The sequence below is a fragment of the Pteronotus mesoamericanus genome, unplaced genomic scaffold (genome assembly GCF_021234165.1).
Source record: "Pteronotus mesoamericanus isolate MK-2021 breed Mesoamerican mustached bat unplaced genomic scaffold, CSHL_Meso_final scaffold_371, whole genome shotgun sequence".
NCBI classification, from domain to species: Eukaryota; Metazoa; Chordata; class Mammalia; order Chiroptera; family Mormoopidae; genus Pteronotus; species Pteronotus mesoamericanus.
The window spans coordinates 925,701-951,084 of NW_026555314.1; the positions used below are offsets into that span (position 1 = coordinate 925,701).

Genomic DNA, 25,384 nt, shown 5'->3' on the forward strand with positions numbered 1-25,384 from the left:
GTCAGATAATGCCCCTCAGTGAGCCCAAGACGGGGCCTCTGAGGGCAGCAGCGCAGGAGCCAGCACAGGCCAGGCCTGGCTCCTTCCTCAGGTGGAAACACTTGGTGCTTCTAATGCGTCCACAGGGAAGCAGGTTTTGTGCCTGCAGAGTCTCAGGCCTGTTCTCTGGGATCCCTGGGAATGGGATGGAGGCCGGACTTGGGGAATGTGACCATCACTCCTTAGTCCTCATTTTGGTCCCAGAGGAAAGGCCACGGCCATGTTCGCAGCGGAGGCCAGAGGGGTGGGCTTTGGTCCTGACGGAAGTGGGGGCTGGCCAGGAAGCTCCGGGGCCCTGACACAAGGAAGAGTGCGCCCCAGTTCCCTAGACCCCAAAGGGGCTCAGCAGAAAGCCCCTTTGGGGGTTGGGGGACGTCATTTTCCCTCTCTTTCCTTCCCATTGCCTGCTGATCCTCACGTCTGGACAGACATTCAGGGCCCTTCCTGGCTGGTCCTCCTTCGCTGCGCCTCTGGCCAGGCCAGTGTGATGTCAATTCCTTTTCTGGACCTTTGTCCTGTGGTCCCTGCATCCTGGCCTCTGCTTGACGGGGATGGCTGGGGAGCAGAAGGGGGCTGTCCCACCCTTGACCCTGCCTATCCTCTCCCACCCCGCCTCCATGTCCCTGCTTCCTGGCGGGTGACTTGGCCCTGGGCCAGGAATGCACTTCGGTTTCTGGTTGAGCAATGTCACCGGACCATGGGGGTGGAGGTAGGGCAGGAAGAGGCGCCCGCAGCCCTCACAACCCCACGAAGCAGCTGTGGGAACTGGCCTATGGAAGAGCCCGCTCCGGCAGGCTGACGGGGCGGGGGAGGGGGGTGGCGGTCATATCCTCAAGGCTTGCTGGGACAAGCCATGGGAATGGCAGCGAGAGAGTTAACTGCCCCCTCTTGTTCCTCTAGAAGGAAAAATTCCCCATGAATGCATTGCTTCCAGGGCCAAGAACGGGAGCTGAAAGCTGGAGTTCAGGCGTGCAGCCAGCTCTTCTGCTGGAACAGACACTTGAGGAGCGCGGCAGCCCTGCTGCCACGAGCCGCCTGCCCGTTCACCCACCTGTCCGCGTGGGTGTCCACTGTTCATCCGCAGACCTGTCTGTCTGTCCCCTGTAATCCCGCCTTTTTTCAATTGTCTGTCTGACCCTCCTTCTCTTACTATCTTCTCTCTAGCTATCTAGCCTGTCTACCAATCTGTTTGTCTAACTCTGGCCCCATCTATCTATCTGTCCTATCATCAACGAGTTGATCTGCGAATTGTCTTGTCCATTCAACCACGTAACTGTCTGTGCATCTGTCTGTCCGCTGGCCTGTCCGCCCTCCTGCCTCCCTTTCCAGCCTCCTCCCGGGGCTGTAGAGCCATGGCCCAGGGTTATGGGGTCACATTCGGCATGGTGCTCCTCGGGCTGGGCCTGGCCCTGGCCATCATTGTACCTGCTGTGGTCCTCTCTGGCCGCCACTCCTCCTGCAGCCCCCAGGCTTTTGCCCATGCTGCGGTCGCTGCTGATTCCAAGGTCTGCTCGGACATTGGACGGTGAGTACGGGGTGGGCAGTGGCTTGCCCCCCCAACCCCCAAGATATTGTGGAGAAGGTACATTTGTTGTGTGCGGCCATGGGGGGCCACATGGGTTTGGGCTCTAGCAAGAAAGCAGCCTCAGGGCCTTTGCATCATGCAGGCAGCAGGCATGTGCACGGGACAGGTGGGCGTCTGCGGACAAGGACAGTGTGGGTAGAGAAGAGATGGCATGTGACTCTATTCTTAGTTCCAGGAGTCAGGAGGCTCAGTGAAGGCACTTCCACAGTGTCACTGGCCTGGCCCAGGCTGATTTCAATGGCCCGTGCTGTCCCCTGCAGAGAGGTCCTGCCAGTTCTTCAAGGCAGGGTGTTCTTCCAGGGGTGTGGGTGAGGAGGTTTGGGGGCTCCGTATATGAGTGTTGGCCTGCTGGGGCACGCTCAGCGCTGCCCAGGGCCAGCGTCCCACCCTGGCCTGGGACCTGGGAAACCCACCACTGCCAGAACCACTTCCCCCACAGCCTCTCCCCCCTGTGTCAGGGCCTGGAGCTGGGCCAGCAGAGGGCAGAGTGATTTTTTGATGTTTGGCAGGCCAGGTCCAGTGGGGCAATGGAGAAGGACCCCAGCTGGTGTTTGTGACCTTCTTCCAGGAAGCGTGGCCCAAGGGGGGCTTCTGCTGACCCCCCCAGGGTTAGACATGGCCGGATGCCCCTCCCACCACCCCCCCTCCCTGCCGGTTGGGTCTGCTTCTTGGAATGTCTGCCTCATGGGTGTTGTCAGGATTAGGCTTGCTTTGCTCTCTCACTGTCCCGGAGCAAGAGCAAGGGGGAGTGTGGCCAAGCCCCAGCCCAAGGTGCCACTGGACAGGTGGTGTTCGGTCCCCCTTTGTCCCAGCTTCGCCCTCCTGTGTGCTTTCTTTTCATTCATTTGCCTTTTCCTTCCTTCCTTCCTCCCTCCCTCCCTTCCTTCCTTCCTTCATATGTCTGTCTGTCTGTCTGTCCCTGACCTACCCCCTCCTGACCTGGTCCTCTGGGGTCTTCTCAGGGCTCTCTGTCCTCTCCCTCAGGGCTCCTTATAGGATGACAGTGGCTGAGGGTAGCAGCTCAGGAGCAAGTGAGGAGCAGGCTGCTTAGTCTTCCCAGGGGGTTCCCTGGGGATGGGAAGGGAGTGAGCCCCCTATGTTCATGAGGCCATGCAGAGGTGCCATGCCCGCCTGAACCCACAGTTGCAAAGATACAAACCCAGTCAGGGGCTTCAGGCAGTAGACACCACTGATGGGGACATAGCCCCCAGGACTGGGGGCTGCTGCCACATATCTCAGAGGTTCGGGGCCCACCATGTCTCCCTGAGTCTTGTCTGAGGTCTCCGTGGTGTGCCCTGCTGTGCACGTGAGCATCTGTGGTTGGAGTATCTGCCTGAGATACTCCCAGCAACTCTCCCTTAATGAGGAAAACATATGGTTTCTCCGCAGTGTTTGTATACTTGCCAAAGAGCTCTCTACTTGCTCTTCTTGTTTTAAGAAATCAGAAGTGGGAGAGAGCCTGGAGCTGGCCCCAGCTGCTGTGGTTCCAGGGGGTCACGCGAGCCTGATTGGGCTGGGAGCTCTCTGGTCCTGCTGTTGCAGGGTCTGCTAGGGGCCGAAGCCCGCAGCCCGCAGCCTGCAGCCCACTCTTCCTCCCCGCTCCTGTCCCCACTTGCCCACCACCTTCTGGTTTTTTCAGCAGAGCCTCCCAAGCCAATCTCCTTCTAACCTCTCAGGTTTTCTTATATCAGGCTGGGCCTCCTGCTGCAACCCGAGCCGCTAGGGAAGGGTGCTTAGAGTTCACGCAGCCCCATGCCTCATGGATATACAATAGATGCACGGCGACAATGAGGTCTCTTCTCCTCTGGCCTGTCATCTTCTAGCGTTCTGTCCCAGTGTGTTAGGCTTGTGTACAAAAAGGGTGTCCTGAGTCTCTGAGTAAGTAAGTGTCTGTCTTCTAGGGGGACGGCGAGTGGTAGCTCTCAGGCTTTGTGATGTCTGTCTGCCGTGGCCACTCAGAAATGGCTGATCCCCACCACATCCTCAGAAGGAAGATTCACTGCTCCTCCCTGAATCCAATGGGATTTGTGGCTCTGCTTGATTTATGAGGAAATAGGCCTGTGCAGGAGGGACCCGCCTGGTGTCACAGAGTGAGTGGGCCCAGCTGGGACCTCAATGCTCCGCTGCCCTGCGGTGGTGGACACCTGCCTGGGCTGCTGAGGGGTGGGACCTTCCTGGAGCCCCCGCTCCACGCCCTGAACCCCAGTGCCTACCCAGCTTCTTGACACTAAATATTCAAAGTGATGAAAAGCAAGGACTTCCAACTGAGATTACTCTACCCAGCAAGGCTATCATTTGGAATTGAAGGGCAGATAAAGAGCCTCTCAGACAAGAAAAACCTAAAGGTGTTCATCACTGTCAAATCAGTATTTTAAGAAACATTAAAGGGTCTTCTTTAAGAAATAGGGGGAAAAAGATGAAAAATATGAATAATAAAATGGCAATATCATCTATGTGTTCATTACAGTATTATTTACAATAACCAAGATATGGAAACCATCTAAATGTCCATCAATAGATGGATGGATAAGGAAGTGGTGTGTATATACAATAGAACATGACTCAGTGATAAAAAGGGATGAAATCTTGCTTCTGCAACAACATGGATGGACCTCGAGGGTATTGTGCTGAGTGAAATGTCAGACAGAAAAAGACAAATGCCATCTGATTTCGCTTAAATGTAGAATCTAAAAAAAACAAGATAAATGAACAAACAGAACAGAAACAGACTCATAGATGCAGAGGGCATTTTGATGGTTGCCAGCTGGGAGCGGGGTTTAGGGGGCTGGGTGAGAAAGGTAAAGGGAGTAAGAAGTACAGATTGGTAGTTGCAGAACAGTCTAGGGATATGAAGTACAGCATAGGGAACATAGCTAATAATACTGTAATAATTGTGTATGGTGAAGGTGGGTATTAGATTTATCAGGGTGATCACTTCATAAGTTATATAAATGGGTTGTATACCTGAAACTAATATAATATTGTACAACAACTGTAACTGGAAAGTAAAACATTATTTAAAAGAAAAAAATAGAAATACTGCCTGAGTTTCCAGCCTGCTGGTCTACCACACAGATTTTGAACTTGCCAGACTCCACAATTACATGAGACAATTCCTCAAAATAAAAGTCTTTCCCTAAATGTAGATCCTATTGGTTCTGTTTCTCTGAGAGCCCTGACCGATACAATTCCTGCTATGAATAATGCTGAAACTATCTAATAACCTCTTCTCCCTCCTGTTCTTCCTCTCTCCCAGCATAGGATTTGAAGGAATATCTTTCTACTCTCAGTTAATATCAATCAGGCAATAAATGAGCTTATTCTATTTTTGATATTGCCTATCCGTTCTCACCCCACCCTCCTTTTATATTCACACAACCTCACCACTCATCATAGTTTCAGCTGTTTCTATTATTCTTTTCCTTTTCTGCCAGATGGGTTTCCTGTCTACACAGTCATTAAAAGGAAAATTTTCATTGGTTCAATTAACACATTCATAACATCCAATTTTATGTGCAATAACACAGGCAAGTTTACTTTTATTAATACTTTATTATTAAAGCCAAAGAGCATATATAATAGCATATATATCTACACACACATATAAACTATATTTCAGAACAGTAGCCATTGTATTGCTATACTGTTTTTATTATAGCCATCATTTTTAGTCTTAATTCTACATTTCAATATATATTAAAATCTTATTCCAACTCTTATGCCAAAGTCTTTCCAGTTATTTTGGTTGTCTTAAGTTTGTTTGTTTGTTGGTTGGTTGGTTGGTTTTTTGTTAGATTCCTCAGGAAGTGTTTGTGGGGGGAAATATTCACTGAGTTCTTACATAAGAGTCTGTGGGCCTTGCAGGTGAAGGTCAGTTTAGCTGTATAGAAAATCCTTTGTTCACATTTTCTTTCCTTGAATGTGTGATTATAACGCTCCATTGGCTCTGGCATAAAGCATTGGTGTTGAAAAATCTGATCCCAATCTGATTTTCTTCCTCCTATAAGAGACTTAGTCTTTCTACCTAGATACCTAGTTATTAATTTTTAATTTAAATCCAATTATTTTATTAGAATATGGCTCTGTTGGCTATTCTAAACTGATTTTCCCCTTACAGTGGAGTATGCTTTCAATATAGTGTTGTTGTGTTTTTTTAATCAGATAAGTTTTCTTGAATTATAGTTTTTATTATTTATTCTGTTCCTGTTATTTATTCTGACTCCTATTAAGTGTACGTTTGATTTTCTTTACCCATCTTCTCTACATGTATTTTTAAATCTTTTTTTTTTTATTAAAAAGTATTTCCCCCTTTACAATTTATATTTCTTTTAAGGTATCTCTGTAAGTACTCTGTGTTTTTCCTTATTTGGCTTTCATTTCTGAGAAAGTTTTCTTATTTAAAAAATTTTTTTAATTCCAATGGACATTCAATATTATATTAGCTTCAGGTGTACAGCATAGTGGTTAGACATTTATACAACTTACAAAGTATTTTCCTGGTAAGTCTTGTACCCATCTGACACCATGTAAAGTTATTACCATATTTTGACTATATTTCCCAAGCTGTACTTTACATCCCCTTTTTGTAACTGCCAATTTGTACTTCTTTTTTTAAAAAATTTTTAGTTATTGTACTTTTAGAGGGAGAGGGCAGGAGGGAGAAAGGGAAGGAGAGAAACATTGATGTGCGAGAGAAATATCGATTGTTGCTCTCACGTACCCCCAACAGGGGACCTGGCCTGCAACGCAGGCATGTGCTAACTTTGTAGTTGGTTGATCCACTGGCTTTTATTATGTGTTTGCTTTTGTCAGTCAGAGATTTTTCTCTTAGCAATATTTTCTTATTTATATATTTGATTTCTTCTTCTTCTTCTTAAAGAAGTTCCTTTAACATTTCTTGTAATGCTGGTTTGATGATGATGAACTTCTTCAGCTTTTTCTTATCTGGGGTCTGAAAGTATTTTTTTTATTATGCTCCATTTTTCACTGAGTTCCGTAATTTTGTTTTTTCAGTCTTAATATTTTCCAGTCACTTTAGGATTTTTCCAATTCTGAGGTATGCTGTTTTTTTCCACGGATATTTTTAATTTAAAAAAATTTAGTTCAGCACATTTTGAAATTCTAAGTTGCAGTTTGCATCTGCTTTGTGGGTTTATCTTTCTGGCATGCCTCCATGGGACATTATTCTGCCTCCTTATCTTTTTTTCTTAAACAACTTTGTGTGGGGTGTGACTTCAGTATTTTTTATTGTTCATGTTTAAGCAGGACGAATTTTCCTATACTTTGAGGATGGAAGCCGGGTCAAAATAACTTTTATAGCCTCTCGATTTAAAAGATATAAATGGCCCTAAACAACGTGGCTCAGTTGGTTGGGCATCATCCCACAAAACGAAAGATGACAGGTTCCATTCCCAGTCAGGGCACAAGCCTGGGTTGCAAGTTCAGTCCTTGGTCAGGTCATGTAAGGGAGGCAAACGGATCGATGCTTCTCACATCAATGTTTCTCTCCTTCCCTTCTCCTGTCTCTAAAAATAAATAAACAAAACTTTGTGAGATATAAATGGCCTCCTTCTTTCGATATTTGTCTTTTCCAATCACCTCCACAACTTAAAAAAAAAAAAAAAAATCGAACTCTTCTTTCAGTTGCCCCTGTTGTTTCTGTCCTGCTCAGTTTGGCTTCCGCTCCCAGCAGCTTCTCCTCCGCAAATCTCTGCCCTGGAGGAGAGCACTGGTTTACTTACCTGGGGAATTTCTCAGGGCCCAGAACTCTTCAGCGCCATTCAACCTTCCCTTCGCCCCTTCTACTCACCCATAAGCTGGAGACTGCAAAACGCAGTCTGTAAAACTCATCTGAGCAAAGGTGCTGAGATTGATTGGCCTTCCAGGCTTCCCTGGGAGAACAGGTGGGGGTGGGAGTCCTCCAGGCCCCTTGCCTTCCCTCCCCTTCCTCCACTGAAACACCACAATTTTTGATATGACATTTTCATTACACTCGGTTCAAAATTATTTCTAATTTCCATTGTAATGTCTTCTTTGCTTCTTGGGTTACCTGTTGGTGCTTTTCTTGATTTCCATATCTATGGGGATTTCTAATCAATTTATCTGATTTAAGTTCTTTGAAAGTGGTTGAGACTGACTTTAAGGTCCAGCAAATGATCAATTTTTATAAATATTTAATGTGTTCTGGAAAATAATGTGTATTCAACTGCACGACTGTTGAGCGTAGCGTTCTCTGTATGTCAGTTCAGTCAATTTACTATAATGATGTCTTTCAAATCTTCTACAGCTTCACTGATTTTTTCTGCTTATTTTATCAGTTATTGAGGGAAATATGTTAAAGTCCTCCACTATGTACGTTTGCCTATTTCTTCTTTTCATCCTGCCAATTTTTGCTTAATGTATTTTAAAACTGCTAAGTGCACACACATCTCTTAGGTTTTTAGATCTTTCCATTGAACTGAGCTTTTATAATTATATCCCTCATTATCTCTAATAATACTTTCCTTCTTAAAGTCTACTTTGTCTAAATTTAGTAGAATTCTATAAGCTTTCTTGATTAGTGTTTGCATGCTATATTTTTTTGGTCATTTTATCCCCTATGGCTCTTAATCTATTTCCTGAATATTCTATCCTTTTTTCTCTCTGTAGTAAATTTGGATCTTTGTATTGAATAAATCTTCCTTGCATCTGTGTATAACCTAGTTGTTAACACTGTTAGTATTGAGCTCCTGATTCCATATTTTATGATGTCTAGTCCTCTGTTGAAATTTTAAATTTTGTCTTTTAATTTGTCTTGAATGTGGCTGTTTGTTTATTTTTTAAAAGATTTATTTATTTATATTTTATAAAGATTTTATTTTCAGACGAGATCGGGCATGTTCAGGGTGGTATGGCCGTAGATAAGATTTTATTTCTGAGAGAGAGAGAGAGGGAGAGAAACATGGGTGTGAGAGAGAAACATCGGTTGGTTGCCTCTCATACGCCCCCAGCCAGGGACCTGGCCTCCCACCCACACATGTGTTCTGACTGGGAATTGAACTGGCAACATTTCCCTTTGTGGAACAAGGCCCAGCCCACAGAGCCACACCAGTCAGGGCTTGAATGTGGTTATTTAAAGTGTGTGGTCTGACAATTTCATAATCTGGATATCCTATGGGTCTCGTTCTCATGTCTGTGCTTTCCCTTGGGCTTTCTTTGTGCCATATTACTTGTTTGCTTGGTTATTTTTAATTTAGCGCTGGAAAGTGTGTATAAAAATTGTTTAAGATAATTTTTAGAAATAATTTGAGGCCTAAGATACCAATATTCTGGAATCACTTTAATCTAATTTGAGTGACTTGAGATGATGTACTTCTAAGGGCTGTTCTATTTCTTGTTTATTGTTATTCCTAGTGTCAGAACCCATCTCCAAGTGCAGTTTGCCAGCATGTCCAGCCCACAGACACACAAGGAGGTCAAAAGCACTTGGCCTCTCGGCCACCTTTTCCAGGACTGGCAGTCACCTTGAGGGGAAGAGCATCTCCAAGTGACAGGCTCGCCCCTCTCTCGAGGCCTATATTTCTTCCCTTCCTTTGCTTCCTTTATAAGCAGATGTTTTCTTTCTTTTTAATGCAGATTTTATATTTTTATTTATTTTTAAAGGTCAAAATCCATTATAAAATATTTAAAAAATTAAATCAATTATACATTCTCAGCAGTTAAAACAACATGGCACCACCACAGAAATAATCAAGTAGATCAATGAAATAAAATGGGCATTCTGGAAACAAATGTATATATCTAACAATGTAATATATGATTAAATTGATATTTCAAATCAATGGGGAAAATAAGGTTTATTCAACAAATAAAGTGCATGGATCACTATTACTTGAAATAAAACAAATATAGAGCCTTATTTCACACATTATACAAAAAATATTCAGGTGAGTTGAAAATCAATCTGTAAAATCGAAGTTTTAGGACAAAATACAAAATAATATTTTTCTTACCCTGAAGTAAAATATTCAAACCCAGAAGCTATAAAGTAAAATATTGACAATATGACTATATTAAACATTTAAGACTATACAGTAATATACATATTAAAAAAGTTAAAGGGCAAGTAATAGAATAGGGAAGTATTTGCGACACATCTAAAAAAGGGTTAATAGTTTTTTTAAAGGGAAAGTAGTCACATTTAGTCAAAAAAATGGATAAAGAATACCAAAAAGTCATTTAAAGTATTTAAAAAATAATAGAAATAGGCAAGAAATACACAAAAACAGGTTTAGTTTCAACAAGTAATAAAGTAACAATTAAAATAACACATCATTGTAACAATCAGATTAATAAGTATTAAAAATATTGGTAATATCAAGTATGGTGACTGTGAAAGGAACAGGGTATTCATAGACTCTTTTTCTTTGTCTTCTTAAAACAGTCCCTTTAGCATATCTTGCAATGCTGGTTTTGTGGAGGTGTATTCTTTAGCCTTCTTTTGTCTGGGAAAATCCTTATTTTGCCCTCCATTTTGATTGAGAGCCTTGGTGGGTAGAGCAGTTTGGTTGCAGGCCTTTGCTTTTCATTACTTGGAATATTTCTTGCCATTCCCTTCCGGCTTGAAGTGTTTCTGTTGAGAAGTCAGCTGCTACCCGCATCAGGGCTCCCTTGTATATTACTACCTGTTTCTCCCTCACTGCCTTTAGGATTCTCTCTTTGTCTCTGATATTTGCCATTTTAATTATGATGTGCTTTGGAGTGGGCCTCTTTGGGTTCCTCTTGAATGGGACCCTCTGTGCTTCCTGGACTTGTATGACTTTTTCTCTCCTCAAATTAGGGAAGTTTTCCATCATTACTTTTTCAAACAGGTTCTCTATCCCTTCCTCCTCTTCCTCCCCTTCTGGTATCCCTATTATACAGATATTATTATGTTTCAGGTTGTCCCCCATTTCCATCAATGCCCCTTCATTCTTTTTGAGTCTTTTTCATTTTCTTGCTCTTTCTGGGAGCTTTTGTCTACCTTGTCTTCCAGCTCACTGATTTGATTCTCTGCTTCATCTAGCCTGCTTTTGATTCCTTCTACTGTGTTCTTCAATTCATAAGTTGTATTCTTCATTTCCTCTTGTCTCTTATTAATAGTTTCTATGCCCTTTATAGTAAGTTCCTCATAGTTTCCCTGTAGTTTCTGGAAATTCTCTCTGAGCTCACTGAGCTCATTAAGTTTCCTTGGAACCATTGTTTTGAACTCAATATCTGATAGTTTACTTGCCTCTTTTTCATTTAGTTCTCTTTCTGGGGATTCCTCTTTTCCCTTCGATTGAGGGGTGTTTCTTTGTCTTCCCATTATTTGTGAGACTCTCCTTTTATGCTTCTGCTTCTTAAATTGATCTGTCTTGATTTTCTGACTTTGTGGTGTGAACTCCTATGGTAGGAGACCGCTGTTTTTACTTTCTGGGTCTGCCTCTGATGATGTCAGATGTTGACCCTGCCTGACCTTAGGTGGTCTGTTCAAGACTTCCAGGAATCTACTGTCTGCGACTGTTTCCTTCAGCTGTTAATCTAGTCACTCTGCACTCAGCAGTCAGGCTTAGGCACCACAGGGTGGGGCAAGTCCCTCCTGAGGGCAAGGTTATTGGGTCTTCTCATGCTGCTGCTGCTCAGGGGAGTGTTCTGCCTGAGCCAGATGGCTGCTGCCACATGGGGGAGGAGTCAGCACCGAGATTCCTCCAGCTACTCTCTCCATTTTCTCCCCAAAAGCTCTGTCTCCTGTCTCTACTCAATTGTCTCTTGACTACTCTGTGCCCCCTTTAGCCAGGGGTCTACTATCTGTGGCTGCCACTCTGTACTGAGTAGTCAGGCTTTAGGACAACTAGGCCAGGGCAGAGTCACTCCTGGGGGTGGGGCTATTGGGTCTTCTCACACTGCTGCCGCTCAGGGTAGTGGTCTGCCTGAGCAAGATGGCTGCTGCTGCATAGGGGATGAGTCAGCACTGCAATCCTGCCAGCTACTCTCTCAGTTCTCTCCCCAAAGCCTCCTTCCCCAGTCTCTCCTCAGACATCTCTAGCCCACTACTGCTCCACCTTTGCCAGAGACCAGGGTAAGTGGCAGTTAGGTTGTGCTAATGCTGATTCTTCTGTCTGTCTGAGGTTATAAGGCTCCTCTCTCGCTATTGTTCAGTCATTTGTTCCAGATGATTCCTGCACAGTTTAGTTGTAATTCCAGATTGGCCTTGGGAAGAGGTCAGTGTGACTTCCATTCACTCCTCTGAGATCTAGATTCTCCCCTTTATAAGCAAATGTTTTCTATATGTCTGGCTTTCTAGTTGTCCATGGGAAGCTTGGTCTGATTTATTTGGTTGGTCTCCCATTACTGGGATGTCTTATTTACATTTTGACAGGTTATTATTATTATTATTATTATTATTATTATTATTATTGTAAACATAAGGGAGCAAGGCAGATGCAGGTTCCAGGTGAGAGATGCTGGTGGCTTGGACCAGGTGGTGGTGGTAGAGGCAATGAGAAAGGACCAGAATCTGGGTATATTTTGAAAGTATAACTAGCTGGCAGGGTTTTGCTAGTGGATTGGATATGGGGGTGAAAGAAAGTGACTAACCAAGGATGACTCCAAGGTTTATGGCCTGGGAAAAGGAGAAAATGGTTGTGTCCTTTTCTAAGACAGTGAAGACTAGGAGAGAAGCCATTTAGAGGACTGTTGGGGGGTACTTAAAAAGTTCAGTTTAGGCCATGTTAAGAGTGGAATGCCTCCTAGACACCCGGGGAGGTATCTTGCACATATATGGAGATAAAGTGTCTGGAATTTAGGGGAGGGGACTGGGCTAGAGATAAAATTTGGGGATCATCAGCATAGAGGTTGCATTTTAAGCCCCAAGCTGTATAAGCCCACCCAGGAAAGGATACAAATGCCCGAGGACCAACACTGAGCCCAAGACCTCTAAAATCATGATGTCAGGGTGCTGGGAAGAAAACCAGAGCACAGTGGGTGGGGCACAGCTCCTGGAAGCCTAAGGCAGAACACACTCCAAGGGGAAGGCGCAATAGTTCAGGAGAGATGAGGTCTTTGTCTGCGATGGAAATTTAAAAAATTTTTTCTTAGTTTAATTTTGACTTAATGGAGTTTTATTCTTTTTTTTTTTTTAATTGTGTTTCTCTATGCCTGAGTATAACAGTCTTAGTTATTTCATGTTTCTGGCTTTGTGCTCCTTTTCCCATTCCAAGATTACATGGGTCCATGTGGTACCCGTGTGTGCCCATGTGTTGGCACAGAGCAGGGATATGTGGCTCAGGGAAGGGTGTGAATCTGGGAGAGAGTGGCCGAGCCCGAGCTGAGGGAGGTGCTGGGGTCAGAGGTCCCACAGGGTGGAGGAAGAGGACCTAGGTCCATTTCCTCTCTGTGCCTTGGTTTCCCAATCTGTATCTGGGGTTTAAATGCTGGCTTCCCAGAGGTGCTGGGGAGGATTCCTGGGTGTGAAAAAGAGGCAGCCCCTGGTGAGCAGTGCAGGGCTGTGTCCCAGGGACAGGCTCATTTCCTCGACACAGGCCTGTCCATCTGCATCTCGAAGCTGAAGGGTCTACCTGCTTGCTGAGGCCAGAGAGCTTTCCCACAGACACTGGGACTCTGGGATGGGTTGTGGGACCCATCAGTCCAAGCCCCAAGACCTGATGGCAAGAAAGAACCCTGGGGTCACTTGAAAAAGTCCAGTCTTTTTTTTTTAATTGTATGACATTTATTTTCCTTGCTTTATTTCAGAAAAATAAAATTATTTATCACATAATTTGTGTTCTTCTGACAGTGTTTTCAGGTTGGACAACCTTTAGTAATTTTGATGCTTATATCATTATTTTTTTATTTTTAAATTAAATCTTATTGATTTTGCTATTATAGTTGCCCCAGTTTTTACCCCTTTGCCCTCATCTGCTGAGTACTCCCCACTTCCTCAGGCAATCCCCATACCTTCGTGCAGATCCATGGGTCATGCATATAAGTTCTTTGGCTTTTCCACTTGCTATACTGTTTTGTTTTGTTTTAGATTTTATTTATTTTTAGAGAGGGAAAGGGAGGGAGAAAGAGAGGAAGAGAAATTGCAATGTGTGGTTGCATTTCACACACACCCCTGCTGGGGACCTGGCCTACAACTCAGGCATGTGCCCTACACTGGGAATTGAACTGGTGACGCTTTGGTTTGCAGGCCCGTGCTCAATCCATTAAGCCACACCAGCCAGGGCCCTATAATGTTAAACTGTACTTTACAGCCCCATGACTATTCTGTAACTACCAATTTGTGCTTCTTAATCCCTTCACTTATTCCCCCAAATCCCCCCTCCCATGTGGCTGCCATCTAAATGTTTTCCGTATCTATGATTTTGCTCTTGTTTTGCTTGTTCACTTAGTTTGTGGGGGTTTTTTAGCTTCAATTGTTGATAGATATGTATTTTTTTGCCATTTTATTGTTCATAGTGTTGGTCCTCTTTTTCTTAAATAAGTCCCTTTAACATTTCGTACAATAATGGTTTGATGATGATGAACTCCTTTAGCTTTTTCTTGTCTTAGAGGCTCTTTATCTGCCTTTCAATTGTGGAATAGAGTAATCTTTGTTGTAGGTCTCTGCTTTTCATCACTTTGAATATTCCTTGCCAATCTCTTCTAGCTGCAAAGTTTCTTTTGAGAAATCAGCTGACAGCCTTATGGGAACTCCCTTGTGGGTAACTAACTTCTTTTCCCTATCTGCTTTTAAGATTCTCTCTTTATCTTTAACCTTTGGCATTTTGATTATGATGTGTCTTGCTGTGGGCCTCTTTGTGTCCATCTTATTTGAGACTCTCTGTGCTTCCTAATATATATGACTTGCATGTATATTTCTTTCACCAAACTAGGGAAATTTTCTTTCATTATTTTTTCAAATTGATTTCCAATTTCTTGCTCTTTCTCTTCTCCTTCTGGCACCCCTGTGATGTGAATCTTGGTGTGCTTGAAATTGTCCCTAAGGCTCCTTATACCATCCTCATTTTTTGGTTTCTTTTTTCTTCTGGCTGTTCTGGTTGGTCGTTTTTTGCTACCTTATGGTCCAAATCATTGATATGATTATCAGCTTCATCCACTCGACTGTCAATTCCCTGTAAATTGTTCCTTATTTCAATTAGTATATCCTTTTTTTCTGGCTGAATCTTTTTTATGCTGTGGAGGCCCTCCCTAAGCTCCGCAAGTATCCTTATAACCAGTGTTTTGAACTCTGCATCTGAAAGATTGCTTAACTCCATTTTGTTTAGTTCTTTTTCTGGAATTTTTTTCCTGTTCTTTCATTTCGGCCATATTTCTTTGTCTCCTCATTTTGGCCGCCACCCTGTGTTTGTTTCTATGTATTAGGCAGAGCTGTTATGACCCCCTGTAATCATAGTATGGCCTAATGTAGTAGGTGTCCTGTAGGGTCCAGTGGCACAGCCTCCCATATCACCCAGGCTGGGTCCTCTGTGTGGGTTGAGTACACCCTCCTCTTGTAGTTGAGCCTTGATTGCTGTTGGCAGGTCGATGGAAGGGATTTACCTAGGCTCGTCAGCGGCAAGGACTAGCTGTGACCATTGACCTCTGGCCTCCATGGAGGATCAGCTGTGCAGGGGCCCACTCTACAGAGCAGGGCTCACTTTAACAGGGCTCTGGTACCCCCTTGTGTTCTATCTGGGGCCACTTGGCATAAGTAATAAAGCTATCAGCAGCTGGCTGCGTCTTGTGATGGGCTTGGAGGTGCCCTAGTGAGGTCAGGCTAGGGACCAAGGCCAGCTGCTGCTAGTGGAAGCATGTGCCAAGACAAGTCATTTCTATGGAAAAGCCATTGTTAACACTTGGGTAGGCCCCTAAGTTGGGTGGGGCAGATTATCAATCAGGGAATCACCAGGGCAGGGCAAACAGCCTCAGGTATGGTGCCTGCCATGCCATGAGCTCTGTGGCGGAAGGGCTCAGAGGAGGAGTAATGGACTCTGCCAGCAGTTCTGTCCTGGAGAAAGCTTTTCCCCAGCTCTCACCCTGATACCAGGCACCTCAGTTCCTCTTCATATGCCACTGGTGCCTTTCAAGTTGCTGCCCCAGTGCTGGAACTCAGTAAGAGTGAGTCTGAGTTTAAGTCTGTGTATTGGCCCTTTAAGAGTAACTGCTTGGGACTCTAGAAGTTTCTTCCACTGACTCAATCTCCACTGGTTTTTACAGTCAGAAGTCACGGGGACTTATCTTCCTGGGACTGGAACCCTGGATGGGGGGCCTGGTGTGCAACTGGGACCCCTTGCTCCTCATATATTCCTCCAGATTTTTATGGGCCATATGTGGGTATGGGACTGGCCCATTCCACATCTCCTACCAGTCTGGATAGACATGGATTCTTCTTTAATTCTGTGGTTGCAGGATCTCTATTCAACTTGATTTCTACCGGTTCAGTGATGGTTGTTCTATAGCTTCATTGTAATTTTGATGTGGTTGTGTGAGGAGGTGAGCCGTGTTTCCTAGGTCGCCATCTTGGAGTTCTAGCTCTTCTATCATTCTTTATTAATTTCAGTTTGGAGAAATGTCACTCTATAGCAGTAGCAACCAAGCTTCCATAGCTGCTGCCCGGGGTTTGAATCTTAGCACCACAAGAGCACAGCAAGGACGATGGGCCAGGTACAGAGGTCAGCAGGGCAGAAAGCCCCGGGTGCCTAGCAACAGGCAAAACTGGGAAAACAAGGACCTTGCCCCCAGGGTAACCTTTCCTCCAGTAGCAAATCCACGGGCAGTTCAGACCTTCCGCTTCATACCTACAAGACACCCAGGAAAAGGGAGTTACTCCAAAAAAGTCCAGTCTTAAAGGGGCTGGATCTCATGTGTCCCAAGTGAGATGGGTAACAATGGCTGCCCAGGCTGGGCTCCTGGGACTTCTGGGAGGGACGGAGGGGCAGGCCCATGCCTGGTTCTGCCTGTTACAAATGAGCCAGTGCTGCTGGAAGGACCTAGGGACAAATTGCAACAGAAAAACTACGTATTGAAAAGCACCATATATATGACAAGGCTCTGTGCACAGAGCATCACAATTGGCAATCTGTAGAGTCCTATGGATCTGTGAGTGGCTGGACTTGACGGGACAGCCTGGTCTGGTCTCTGACTATTTGGTGGCAACAGATGGGCCACCTGCCTGTCACCATTCCCCAGTGATTGCCAGCTGAGCAAGCCCAGGCCCCTCCCTCACTCTCTGCCATGCCTTCTAGAGCCATCCTCCAGCAGCAGGGCTCACCGGTGGATGCCGCCATCGCGGCTCTCATCTGCACCAGCGTTGTCAACCCCCAGAGCATGGGCCTGGGGGGAGGGGTCATCTTCACCATCTACAATGCGACCACAGGTGTGTCTATATGGGACGCCCAAGGGGAGGGTGGGCTTGTCCACTAGCACGAGTATCTGGCCGAGCCTGTTCCATCTGCCCATGCCCCTTCCTGGGTCTCCTTGGTGCCCCTGCTATCTCCCCACCCCCGTCTCACCTTCATGCATGCCCTATCCTGAAGCGAGGCCAATTCATGATACTGAGAGGGAAACAGGCTCAGAGCAGGGCCAGGGACATCTGAGGAGGACCATGGTGTGGGCTGGGGCTGGGCAGCCACCGGGGTGCCCTGGACCACTTTCACTCCCTGCCCCAACTCCAGGGAAGGTGGAGGTCATTAATGCCAGGGAGACGGTGCCCGCCAGCCATGTCCAGGGTCTGCTGGACCAGTGTGAACACGTCCAATCACTGGGCACAGGTGAGGCCCTGGGAGGGGCCACTGGGGTTGACCAGAACACCTCCTGAGGGGGCGGCATGCCTCATGGACAGGCTGAGACACCTTGGCACTGAGGGACAGCAGCTGGGGGATGGGGGGGCCCCACGGAGGTCCTGACCTGCTGGGGTTTGGGAAGTATCCTGGGGGGAATAGCTCTCTGAGTGGGGAGGCGTGGCCTAAACAGAGGGACCGGCCAGGCGAAGGCTGGAGGGCTCAGAGGAGATGGGTTGTGGGAATGGGGGAGTCCTGGGACCAGCTTGTGCTGTGGCCTTTGTACAGAGGGCAGCGGACAGCCAGGGGGTTTCAGTCGGGAGGGGCACAGTCAAGCGTAGGCTCCAGGAAGCTCACTCCGGCTGCCACGCTGGGGAGCAAGGCTGGCGGGGCCCAGTGCTGGGTGATGGAGAACCCAGGGGCAGGCGCGGAAGTCTTGGGGCTGAGGGCCAAGGGGCGGGGAGCATGGGAGCGGGGGCTTGATGCTGCCACGCCCTGCAGGGACCCAGTGGATAGGCGTGCCCGGGGAGCTCCGGGGCTACGCCGAGGCCCACCGCCGCCATGGCCGCCTGCCCTGGGCGCAGCTGTTCCAGCCCACTATTGAGCTGCTCCGCGGGGACTACCGCACACCCCCCATCCTCAGTCTGTTCCTGAACAACAGCTTCCTTCGCCTCTCCTTGCTTGCCTCCTCCCTGAGGTGAGCGGCTGCCCAGGTGGGGGTTGGGTACAGGAGCCCCTTCTCAGCTCCGGGTTCAGGCCACAGTCTGTCTTAGCCTGGCTCCCCTCCCAGCTCTACCTGAGTCCCCCAGAAGACTGACCCGGCCAGTACTTTGCTGTCTCAGTTCACACCTCCGGGCTCCAAGTGGCAAAACCTAATGGGAGGGGCTCAGGCTGGAGGGAGCGTCTGCCTTCGTGAGGGACTCTGGGGGCATGGACCTGGGCTCTGCCCTCCTTCTTACTCCCTCGGGGCTGGCAGGACAGCTTTGGCCACCCCCTTGCCCACTTGCCAGCCCGCTGACCAGGTCCTCCCTGGAGTGTGGGGAGGGCAGGCCCCCAGTGGACACAGGCCTAACGGGGTAGTATGCGTCCTCCCAGGCAGGGTGATGAGTGAGTTGAGAGGTGTCAGCCCCACCCAGTCCTAGGGAATCTGTCCCCTCGATGTCTGCCCCAACCCCTCAGGACCCCGGACCTGGACGGCTTCTGTGTAGGGCCCCAGGGACCCCAAGAGCCCTTGCAGGCTGCCCTCCAGGACCCGGGCCCGCACTGACCCTGCCCTCCCGTCCCCCAGGCCGCTCTTCTTCAATGGGACGGAACCCCTGCGGCCTCAGGACCCATTCTCCTGGCCTGCGTTGGCTAACACCCTGGAGACTGTGGCCAGGGAAGGCGCAGAGGTCTTCTACACGGGGAGGCTGGGCCAGACACTGGTGGAGGACATTGCCAAGGAAGGTGAGCCACACTGAGGTCCCAAAGCCCCCTCCCCTGCCAGAGGCATGCCAAGTTCTGGACAGGGGCTCCTGAGGGCAGGTTTTTCCCCAGGCCTTGAGGAAATGCCAGCTGCTCCCAGGGCTTGGAGGGGCTGCTGACCACCAGCCTCAGTGACCCTGCCGTTATGGCCCTCAAGGAGCAGAGTCCCCATGATTTAGGACCAACAGAAGAGAGTTACTCGTGGCCATGGGGGGCCCCTGGGACTGGAGCTGGCCCACCTCACAGACTCCCCAAGGCCAGCTCTCCTCTCCCACCTTCCCCTCCTTCCCCCAGCCCGCCTGCTTCTGGCCCCTGCCCACCTGTCCCCGACGCCACTGCTCGCAGAACCACCCTCACCTCCCTGGGTCTAGAGTGTTAGGGGACAAGGGGAGCCCCACTGTGTGACCAGGGACCCGTGGCTGTCACTCTCCACCTGCTTCCTCACCTGTACACGGAGGTTCCTCTGTCTCACCCCAGGCAGCCAGCTGACCATGCAGGACCTGGCATCATTCCAGCCTGAGGTGGTGGACGCCCTGGCGATACCTCTGGGGAGCTACACCCTGTACTCGCCGCCACCGCCTGCTGGGGGTGCGCTTCTCAGCTGCATCCTCAACGTGCTCAAAGGTGAGGCCCCAGCCCTCCTGCCGAGTCCTGCCCTGCTGGGCGCCTGAACCCCAGGCCCAGCCGTGCTCTTGGGCAGCCATTGCCTTTTCCAGCTCAGCCCGCTCATCAGATGCCGAAGACAGGGCTGTGGAAAATGGGCCAGGACGGTGTGCTCTAGAGCCGGTCTAGGGCCTCTGCTGAAGGGTCTCCCGTCATCCACCCACTGGGAGTCCTTCCTGCCAGGTGACTGGTCCCAGGGTCCAGGAGCAGGTAGGCTCCACAGGTAGTGAGCTGCCCACCTGGCGTGTGCAGCCCGTGGGGCTGGCCTGGCCCGCGGAAGCCTGCAGGGTGGTGAGGGGACTGGGCACTGTCCGGAGCTGGGCTGCCCGAGGCCGAGTGTATTTGTTTCCTGGGGCTGCTGTGACAAATTACCCTAAACCTAGGGGCTTGAAACAACAGAAAACTTATTCTCTCCAAGTCCTGGAGGCCAGAAGTCCAAAATCAAAGGGCCAGCCAAGCCACGCTTCCTCTGGGGGCTCGGCAGGAGAACCCGCTCTTTGCTCTCCCAGCTCCTGGTGCCTGCGGGCATCCCCGGCTGCGGCCGCGACTGTGCCACCCCATCACTGCCTCTGCGGTCAGGTGGCCTCCTCCCCTTCTCTGTGTGTCTGTTTCATAAGGTTACGCATGATTACATTTAGAGCCCACCAGGATTATCCGGGATAATCTGCTCCCCCTAAGATCCTTAATTTAATCATATTTTGCCATATAAGGTAATAGTCACTCTTACCATATGTGGTAGTATTCACCGCTTCTGGGGATTAAGACATGGAGAAATCTTTTTTTGGGGGGGTGGAGGGTGGTCAAACATTCAACCCATTACACAGGGCGATCCCCACCTGAGCCCTCCCCCTCTGCAGGGTTCAACTTCTCTGCGGAGTCAGTGGCCAGTCCTGAGCGGAGCGTGGACTTGTACCACCGCTTCGTGGAAACGGTCAAGTTTGCCAGAGGGCGGGGGTGGCAGCTGTGGGACCCTCGCAGCCACCCGGCGGTCCAGGTGAAGAGGCCTGGGCAGGCCCCGGGCTCAGCATGAAGGGAGGGCTGGGCCTGTGGCCACTCGTGCGTGGAGCCCGAGAGCCCGGCCGGGTGGGGTGCGGGGCATGTGTCGGTGGCTGGACCTGGAACAGCCCAGCCCAGGGCAGGGAGGGCGTGGCAGGCCTGGGCTCCGGAAGAGGTTGGCATGAGGGCATAGTGGTGGCACCACGTCCCAGAGGACCTGGGGGGTGAGCAGGGTATAGCCTGGGCTCAAGGGAGAGTGGACTTGACGAGGTCCCCCAAGGGGGCCCTCTGCTCTGTGGGCCCCGTCTGAACTCTCATTTACCTTGTCGACCAACCGCCTGCCCCAGAACACCTCCCAGGAGCTGCTGCAGGAGGATCTGGCCCAGCGCATCCGCCAGCAGATAGACGCCTGGGGTAACCACCAGCTCAGCCACTACGGCCTGGATGGGGCCCGGAGCCACACCATGGGCACCGCCCACGTGTCCGTGCTGGGGGAGGACGGCAGTGCCGTGTCTGCCACCAGCACCATCAACACTCCGTGCGTGTGCCCTGGAGGCAGGCCCCAGTCCTTAGCTCCGGAGACCCGAGTCCCCCTCCCACCCCCACCCCTATCCCTGTCCCCGCCTGGTCTCCCAACCCCCTGGCCTCTTCTTGGTTGTCCCCATGGGGCAACGCCTTGCTTTTCCTGCTGTTTCTTCCTCTCTGTCAAAAGCTCTTCTACACACCAGATATCCCTGGCTGACAAGGCTGCCGCTGGGTGGCCTTGAGCCAGGACCCACCAAGGGATGGGCTTTACCCAGAAGGGGGCCCTGACTGGGGCACGGGGGTGCGTCTCTGGGGTGGGGCCAGGAGGAAACAGCAGCTCCGGCTTGCTGGAGGGCAGCCACTAAAACGAGGGGCTCCTGGGAGGCTGGGGAGCGGGCCTCTATACCAGGTGTGGGGAGCCTGCAGCCTGAGCCCAGGCTCCGCGTCCCCATCTGCAGCTTCGGAGCCATGGTGTACTCACCGCGCACAGGCATCCTCCTCAACAACGAACTCCTGGACCTCTGCTGGAGGCGCCAGCCTGGCTCCCGTGTGGCCCCACCGCCTGGTGAGTGCGGGGGCCCCGCTGGGGAGAGGGAGGGCGGGCACGGTGCCTGCTGCAGGGTGGCTCCCGGAGCTGCCGCCCCAACTGCCCGGCCAGTGGCCAGCGTGTGAGGTGGCGATGGAGACAGGGACGGAGGGCGGTCCTGGAGGACTCTGGCTCAGGAGCCAGGCTGCCAGTGACACCTGTCGGGCCTCCAGTTCCAGGGGAGCGGCCCCCATCATCCATGGTCCCTTCCATCCTGGTCAACACAGCGCAGGGGTCAAAGCTGGTGATTGGTGGGGCTGGTGGGGAGCTCATCATCTCTGCTGTGGCCCAGGTGAGTGTGGGGGCTCCTGGCTGGAAGGTCCCCTCCCTGGGTGACCCTGTTGTTCTGCTCTCCTTGGGAAAGGGAGGGGGAGGTGAGGGTGGCCAGGGCCCCTCCCTCTCGTGGCCTCCTTCTCTCCCCCAGGCCATCATGAACAACCTGTGGCTCGGTTTGGACCTGGGTGCAGCCGTGGCAGCCCCCATCTTGCATGTGAATAACAAGGGTCAGGTGGAGTACGAGCCCAGTTTCAGCCAGGTGAGCCGGGGTCCGCGCCGCCTCTGGGCGGGACACCTCAGTGCCTGCGGCTCAAAGCCCTGAGTGGGGCTCAGCCACGCATCCGCCTTGGGCACCACAGGGAGCTGGCAGCTCGGCGGGGGAGGCACGAGGCCAGGCTTGTGGCCTCCGAGGCAGAGAGCAACGTGCTTCTGCCGGGCCGAGCACCCCAGCTCCTCGGCTCCTCGGCTCTCGCAGCGCCTGTGCATGTCTCTCCAGAAGCTAGTTCTCCTGGCCGTGGGCTCTCAGGCTGTCCCTCATGATGCTATGTTTCCTCACGTGATTTGCAGCTTTTATGTGCAAGTTTATTTGTAAGGGAATTTATTCCCATGAGAGTCTGCAGAGACATTGAGGCATTGGGGCTGCACTGGCGCTGGTTGTTACCTCTTCCCGGGTCCCCTCCCCAAGTAGGTCTGGGAACTGAAGTCCACCCCCCTCCCCCCAGCTCACCCCCCCCTCCCCCCCCGCCGTGGAAGCTTCCTTGAAGCTTCTCTGGTGCTGGCAGATGCCCTTTGCTAGGACCTAATTCAAAACACTGGCAGCTTTTCAAGGCTCTAAACTTCATGCCCAGGGGCAGTTCAACCAGGCAGGGTTCAAGGTCCTCAAAGCTGCCCTGGCTGGAGTGGCTCAGTGGGTTGAGTGCTGGCCTGCAAACCAAAGGGTCACTGATTCGATTCCCAGTCAGGGCATGTGCCTGTGTTGCGGGCCAGCTCCCCAGCAGGGGGTACGTGAGAGGCAACCACACATTGATGTTTCTCTCCCTCTCTTTCTCCTTCCCTTCCCCTCTCTCTAAAAATAAATAAAACATTTTAAAAAAAGAAATCCTCAGCGCTTCCTTTCCTGTGAGGAGCCTCTCATGGCCTTAGAACTCTCTAATAACCACAGAGTGAGAGGCTTGGAGCCCACGCGGCTGTGTCATCCCCGAGAAGCTTGGCCCATGGGCCCTCCTGAAGGCCCTCATCCCATCAGGATCCAACGCTCGGACCCGAGGCCTCCCATGGCCCCGTTGAGGGTTCTCCCCATGGAAGTGCATCACATGCGCCTTCAGGGCTCATCCTCTTAGGCTCTTCTCCTTGGCCTTGTCCTAACTCTGTGAACACAACTCTCTGAGGACCTTCCATGGAGAAATTCCTGGACCCTGGGTGGTGACCGTGAGTCTCCAAGGGCCTCCATGCAAAGTCCCAGGGACAGAGGTTCAGAGAGTCCTTGTTCACCAGGCCTTGGAGGTTGGCCAGTAGACTGTAAGGAACAGAGTCTCCAAGGACTGCAGACCCGGCTGGTGACCTCAGATTCAGGACGGAAATGAGTGTGCATTTCCAGCTCCTTCAGATTCAGGACGGAAATGAGTGTGCATTTCCAGCTCCTTCAGAGCTGGGTGGTTCTTCCCCACCATGCTCCTCCTTCAGGGCCTTTTTTTTTTTTTTTTTTTTTTTTTAAAGATTACATTTGTTTACTCTTAGAGAGAGGGGAAGGGAAGGAGAGAAACTGATGTGTGAGAGATACATCGATTGGTTGCCTCTTGCACACCCCAAACTGGGAACCTGGCCCACAACCCAGGCACGTGCCCTGACCGGGAATTGAACCGGTGACCTTTCTGTCTGCAGGCCAGGGCTTAATCCACTGAGCCACAGCAGCCAGGGCTGTTTGAGTGGGAAATGTAGACTCTGTGTCCTCCTATCCTCACCCCCACCCCGCCCAGTCCTGTCTTCTCAGTCGGGGCTCTCGGGTCCCATGCCCCCGTGAAGACAGACCTGCGCTGCCTCACCTGTCGGCCGGCCTTCCTTCCTCTCCAGGAGGTGCAGCAGGGGCTCCAGCGCCGGGGCCACAGCCAGAACAGCAGGCGCTTTTTCCTGAACGTGGTCCAGGCCGTGTCCCAGGACGGGGGCTGTGTGTACGCCGCAGCGGACCCGAGGAAGCGTGGCGAGGCCGCAGGCTACTGAGGAGGCTGCTCCCGAGAGCTGGGATCTGGCTCAGCGGCCGTGCGGGGCCCAGGCCGGCCGTGGCTGTGACTGTGAGACCGAGCGTCCCGCCAGGACCGGGACCCCTCTCGGCTCGGGAGCCAGCCTGCGGTTGCAAGAGGTGGGGACATGGCAGATGGGGGCTGAGCCCTCCCTCAGAGCTTCTGGTGGCCCTGCCCCAGCCCCTCTGTCCTTCCCCAAGCCTCTCACCCAGGACGCGGTCCATCCTCCCTCTCTGACCCCACTCCCCATCTGTATACTCTCCAGTTCAAGATTAAAGAGGAGGCTGCCCACAGCCTCATTCAGGGTTGAGGTGAGAGAGGGGACCCTCAGAAAGCATCACACCGGTTCCTACAGTTTTTTACAATAACCCATAATAGAAGTGGGGAAACCGAGGCCCAGAGGCAGCTGGGCCCATCCAGGTCACCCTTGGACAGAAGCAGCACCCCTGCCACTTGCTGGGGTTCTGAAACGTGACTGCCTGGGGCCACTTATTGGGGAAAAGGCAAGGCGTGGCCCGGGAGCCCTCGGCCAAGACCTGTCTCTGAATCTTGTCTTCGGTGCCAGGAAAACGTTGGATGCAGTAAGACCTAAGGCCCCAGCCCCTCCCCCAGCGCCGACAGCCTGTGTTCTCACCCATGGCACTGCTGACATTTTGGGTGACACATTCTTTCTTGTAGGGGATGTTCCCACATCGTAGGATGTGGGGCAGCATCCCTGGCCTCTACCCACTAGATAAAGCAGCAGCCTCCCACCCCCAACCAGCAGTCGCCAATGGCCCCTGACTGAGAACCACTGCTCGGACTGATGAGCCCCCAGGCACCGTGAATGGCTTTGCCAGCCGCCCCGTGGGCCACCCTCACTGAGGCAGAGGGTGGGGGAGGCTCACTGCACTGACCGGAGCCCCGCACTAGTTCCCGAGAGCATGGGGCTTCCATTTTCACCCCAAACATCCCTTGGGGGCATGCCTCCACCTGGCAGGCCCTAGGAGCAGCGTCACCTCTGAGTCACCACTTTCCACTCTGTGCTGGCACTGAGCCAGGCAGGATGGGGCCAGGTACGAGCTCTCTGTGTCTGCAGAGGCCCCGGCCCACCAGCGGAGCACCTCCGAACCGCAGGAATCTGTCTTCTCCCAGGCTGGGCGTCTGCAGTCAGTCTCACTGGGCTGAAGTCAAGCTGCGGGCAGGGCCATGTGCCCCCACAGCTCGGGCGGAGAATCCCTCCTACCTCTTCCAGCTTCTCGGGGCTGCCGGT

The 25,384-nt window shown here is 50.7% G+C and overlaps 1 protein-coding gene across 2 annotated transcripts; it reads left to right on the forward strand.

The window, feature by feature from the left end:
* Positions 1-790: 790 nt before the first annotated feature.
* Positions 791-25,134, forward strand: GGT5 (gamma-glutamyltransferase 5). Of its 2 annotated transcripts, none has more exons than XM_054592870.1 (12): positions 791-1,564; positions 16,852-16,982; positions 17,281-17,376; positions 17,887-18,082; positions 18,674-18,831; positions 19,327-19,473; positions 20,370-20,506; positions 20,856-21,046; positions 21,492-21,598; positions 21,793-21,911; positions 22,044-22,154; positions 23,966-25,134. In XM_054592870.1, exons 1-12 carry the CDS (start codon positions 1,392-1,394, stop codon positions 24,110-24,112), a joined length of 1,713 nt encoding a protein of 570 aa, XP_054448845.1. In that variant the 5' UTR covers positions 791-1,391; the 3' UTR covers positions 24,113-25,134. The 2 variants fall into 2 exon arrangements, with proteins under 2 accessions (XP_054448845.1, XP_054448846.1); XM_054592871.1 differs by lacking the exon at positions 791-1,564 and adding an exon at positions 3,572-3,714.
* The last annotated feature ends 250 nt before the right edge of the window (positions 25,135-25,384 follow it).

Bases quoted from the DNA above. Each gene is read 5' to 3' on its own strand.
- GGT5 (XM_054592870.1), top strand. From the start codon at position 1,392: ATGGCCCAGGGTTATGGGGTCACATTCGGCATGGTGCTCCTCGGGCTG. The intron at 17,377-17,886 runs GTGAGGCCCTGG...CACGCCCTGCAG, and splicing joins CGTCCAATCACTGGGCACAG to GGACCCAGTGGATAGGCGTG. The intron at 21,912-22,043 runs GTGAGTGTGGGG...TCTCTCCCCCAG, and splicing joins TCATCTCTGCTGTGGCCCAG to GCCATCATGAACAACCTGTG.